This window comes from Nannospalax galili, unplaced genomic scaffold (genome assembly GCF_000622305.1).
Source record: "Nannospalax galili isolate Female #2095 unplaced genomic scaffold, S.galili_v1.0 scaffold2697, whole genome shotgun sequence".
Lineage (NCBI taxonomy): Eukaryota > Metazoa > Chordata > Mammalia > Rodentia > Spalacidae > Nannospalax > Nannospalax galili.
Window position 1 is genome coordinate 10,536 of NW_008340125.1, and position 4,547 is coordinate 15,082.

At 41.2% G+C, this 4,547-nt stretch overlaps 1 protein-coding gene across 1 annotated transcript in view; it reads right to left on the reverse strand.

Moving 5' to 3' along the window:
• Positions 1–1,252: 1,252 nt before the first annotated feature.
• LOC103735741 (odorant-binding protein 1b-like) overlaps positions 1,253–4,547 on the reverse strand; it is a 6,443-nt gene continuing 3,148 nt past the window's right edge. The window contains exons 4-7 of the mRNA XM_029564536.1: positions 3,872–3,982; positions 3,263–3,364; positions 3,034–3,064; positions 1,253–1,338 (exon numbers count right to left, since the gene is read on the reverse strand). Of these exons, the coding sequence (XP_029420396.1) occupies positions 3,051–3,064; positions 3,263–3,364; positions 3,872–3,982 (227 nt within the window). The 3' untranslated portion in view covers positions 1,253–1,338; positions 3,034–3,050. The remainder of the gene's footprint in view (positions 1,339–3,033; positions 3,065–3,262; positions 3,365–3,871; positions 3,983–4,547) is intronic.

A 4,547-nucleotide genomic window follows, 5' to 3' on the forward strand; every position in this document is an offset into this window, starting at 1 on the left:
TTCATTCAGTAACACGCTTGCATTTTCCTGAGCTGCACTCAGGAATTTATTCATATGTTCTTTGAATTCTTTGAGATGTATTCTCTCTCTCTTTCTCTCTCTGTCTCTCTCTCTATCTATCTCTGTGTGTGTGTTTTAATTCTTTGATTATGTTTATGATTGCATTGTCTTTTATTTTTAATTTAAAATGTTTTTGCATTGTCTTTTCTGTGTATGGACTGTGCATCTGATACGAATTTTAATCTGACTTTGTTTAGAGGAAGTATGGTCTGTTTATATTGTTGTGGCTCAGGTATGAAAAGCCAGTTGCCCTGGACAGGCTGGTTCCAAGCAGATCAGTGCAGTCCTCTACCATAGGCTGAAGGGAATGCAAGGCTGTAAGGTTCTAGTGCCTGGGTTCTGCTGGACTAGTGAGGATGTGTCAGGTAGGAGGATCAGGAAAGGTTCACAGAGCAAAGACTGGTGTGGGATCTGGGTCAGGAGGTGAGTCCAGAGATCTGAGGCAGGCAGGTCAAGGTAGCGTAGCAGGCAAATTGCTGGGAGTGGGTGGGGGGAAACAGCCTGGGGCGGGTCTAGCAATCTAGGCAGAGTACTTGTGGGCCAGTGAAGTTGGACAGTGCCACTCGTCTGATTACAGGGGATCAAGAAACACTGGACAATGTCTGCGTTAGGACGCTAGTCCAGAGATTCAAGGTGTAGAGCTGCTCAGGGTACAGGGGAGTTTAGGCACAGAGGGTGGGGTCTCACTTACCAGGTGGCAGGAGAACCAGGAGGCCAAGGACAAGGATGGAACGGGCTCAGCCTGTGGTGTCTGACCAACACTGTTGGGGAATGCAGCTTCTCTGGGTGCAGCAGGTACCAGGACCCAGTGCGTGGGCTAGCCCAAGGCTCGAGGGAGCCAGCATGTGGAGAGAGCTCTGCAGCACCTTTTCAAGGTCTGATGACCATTCAAACCGTGTAAACAAGGAGGAGAACTGAAGTGACATACAGCTCTGCCTTTCCACGTCGGCACGAAGACTCTGTCTCCACACTGTTTGCCTTATTAGAAATTCTTGCACTGCATTCAAGAGAAATATTTTCAGTTGTTGAATTTGAGGTTATATTTAGATGCACTGTGAATGAGACTCTGGTCACACCAGTTTGTAAGCATACAGAAGCAGTTTATTTAATCGTTCAGAAAAGAAAACACCAGACAAGATGAGGGAAGAGACACAGGGATGGATGTCAGATCTTGACTTCTGACGAAAGGGGAGAAATCACAGTGACGTGCCGGGCCAATTGTAGATGATTCTGCCTCCGTCTTCGAGGAGCGCTGAATGTTTCTCTCCCTTTTATCATCTGTGGAAACAGGACAGAAAAAAAATCAATTCGTAGCTAAGATTCCAAGGAACACTCCATATGACTGAGGTCGTAAATAAAACATCAAGTTCTAACCCATCCACCATGGTTTCCCCATTTAAAGTGGCCCCATATTCCCCATTTCTCCCTTATTAATACCCTTCTCCTATGGTCCCACCTCCCTTGAGCTCCTTCTTTCCCTTTATCCTCTAGGTTCCTTGTATAACCCTCCCTCCCCCTCCCCTTTATCCATATCTCCCTTATTAACACCTGTTTCCTACTGTTCTCCCTCGGGGTCTTTCATTTCGTTTACCTACCCTGGATCCTGGATACATACTCACTTATCAGTATTTGGTGCTAGGATCCACATATGAGGGAGAACATATGTCATAAAGCCTACATAACAAGAAATAACACCAGACAGGAGATACCTTCCTTTGAGTTGTTGGCCAGGGTGGCCCAAGAGACACCCAGACAGTAACCCAGCATAGAACTGGGAAAATGAACAGCAGACCCCAATCTTATCCAAAGGAGTATTGACAACTGATTACTGCTAGATGAGGAACAGCTGATCTTCCTAAAACTAGGATGTCTAGATAGGCTGACTAGACTTAGCAGATGGAACAGCACTGGGGAATGGCTGGGGGCAGTGGTAACACTGGGCTCCAGTGGGTGGGAGGGGGCTATGGGAGGGTGCCATTTGTGATGTGTGTATATAAGTGAATAAGATTGTTTGGAATGTTCTACGTGAAATAAAAAAAACAATAAATAAAAAATGAATTTTATTTGAAGAAGCATAAAAATTTGCTTTGTGTTAATTAGTAGAGGTCAAACATATTATCACTGAAATCTACCTGATGACTTTATATTCATATTCAGGTGTCAAGGATCTCAGAAAGTAACCAACTATGACTAGCAATAATCAGATACATGGAGATTAGAGAGAAATGTGCAAACATCTAGGCGTCAGTAGCATTAAAAATGAGTCTCTAGGAAACACTATATTTTAAAATGAAATGGAGATCTTTTCTGAAGGTTAAAACCTCATTCAATTTTATGTCTTACAGGGTTTGTACTGAGTTCAATATTGTATAACTGCATTAATTCAACTGTGAGCCTAAAAACTCATAGCCAATTTTGAAACAGATGCATCTGTACTCTGGAAATTGTTATTGAATATGTCATGCTGTTGTGATGAAATGCTTCTTGTAATCGTGATTATTAAATAAAGAATTACAAAATGAAATTCTATGTGTGCTGATTATAGGGACCTTGTGAATGGTCATCTGGGTTCTGTAGAATCACACTCTCAAGAAACCATCATATCCCTTAATCTTGTCTGTTCATTAAGCATGTGGATTTTCCAATTACACACATGTAAGTTAAAGATATTTCTGCATATGTCTGTGTAAATTGTGACTTCCAGAAATCACCAGAGAAGTTAAAAGATGTAGTAATGACTACACTATCGTGTTTTCATTCCGCAGGATGAATTGGTTTTATATTCGGTATGAGACAAAGATATTTCACGACGCCCTCAAACACAGCCCTACGTTCTTATCATTATGTAAAACACGTGGAATATTCTCATACTTTGGCCTATTTTTGATCAAATAATCATCTCAAGTGTCTTAGGGAATTAGTCATACGTGATTCACATATCTGGAGAGGTGAGTGTGTCCTGAGTCTACTCACCGAGTGAATTTCTTCTCTTAAGGACAGGTGTCTAAAAACAAAATGACACAGGGTGAGAGGCGGAAAAAGAAAGACCAATGGAATTTTCCCATGACCAATCAGCGAATCAGCACCCCTACTACAACTTAACAGAGACAAAACACGTGACATCATGGTTGTGTTCACCAACGTCCTCACTGAATTCTTCCTCATACATTTTCCTGCTGTGACCAAACATCCATGACAGTACCTGTAAGATACACATATTCGATATTTTGGGCAGGAATTCTCTGTGATCCGGAATACGCTTCAATGTCTTTGGTTTGGCCAGCATCCAGGGCTTTTTCTTTCCCTGTATTGGGTTTTAGAAAAAGCAGTACATTACGGTCACTAGAATCCTGCCTAGTTCACGTTTCAAAGCACATGTCAGTCCAGGCCCTGCAGTGGAAAACCTGCCCACAAGTACTTTGTCGATGCCGTCCAACATGACCTTAGTCAAGTCCTTCGTTCTTGTCCTTAGCTATTTCCCATTTCACACCCGTCTAGACTCTAGTTTTCATTCCCCAAGTCTCTTGACACCCCAAGTTTCTGAGCACTCTGCAAACCTCTTTTGACCCATTCTGTGCACTGGGGGAATTGTACAAACTGAGGTTTACGACTCTTCTCTTTTACCACACACAGTACTGAGTTACTTAAAATGCGATGCAATTCTGGAGGACATGCAGTAAACATGCCGCTCATGTTATAGAGGAGGAGAGATTGGAGCACGTGAGCCACACGTCTGCATCATGAATCTGACTGGTGGACATCATGCAGAAGTCCCGTGCTCTCATTTCAGACAACAGCCCCCGCTTCTCACCAAGAGCGTAGATCATTTTTGTTTTCCAGCCGGCAGCATCCACGTTCTCATTGTAAAAGATGATGAAGTCTTTCGTCTGCTTCATAAGTTTGTAGTGATTCTCTCCTTCATCTAGAATCCACAAGGAAATAATTCGAAATGCAAAGCCAATAAACACTAGTATTGACCCCGGGTTTACCATTAATATTTTGTGCACATTGATCATGATAGGTTAAAAGTACTAGGGGAGGGAGACACCTTAGATAGTCCAGTGCAATATCCATATATATAGATAGAAACAGAGAGAGAGAGAGATTAGATAGATAGATGATAGATAGATAGATAGATGATAGAGACATGATAGATGATAGATAGATAGATAGATAGATAGATAGATAGATAGATGTAGATATATAAATAGATAGATATAAAGATAGATTATAGATGATTGATGATAGATGATGATAGATGATAGATAGATAGATAGATAGATAGATAGATAGATAGATGATAGATAGATAGATGATAGATAGGTAGATAGATAGATAGATAGATAGATAGATAGATGATAGATAGATAGATGATAGATAGGTAGATAGATAGATAGATAGATAGATAGATAGATGATAGATAGATAGATGATAGATAGGTAGATAGATAGATAGATAGATAGATAGATAGATGATAGATAGATAGA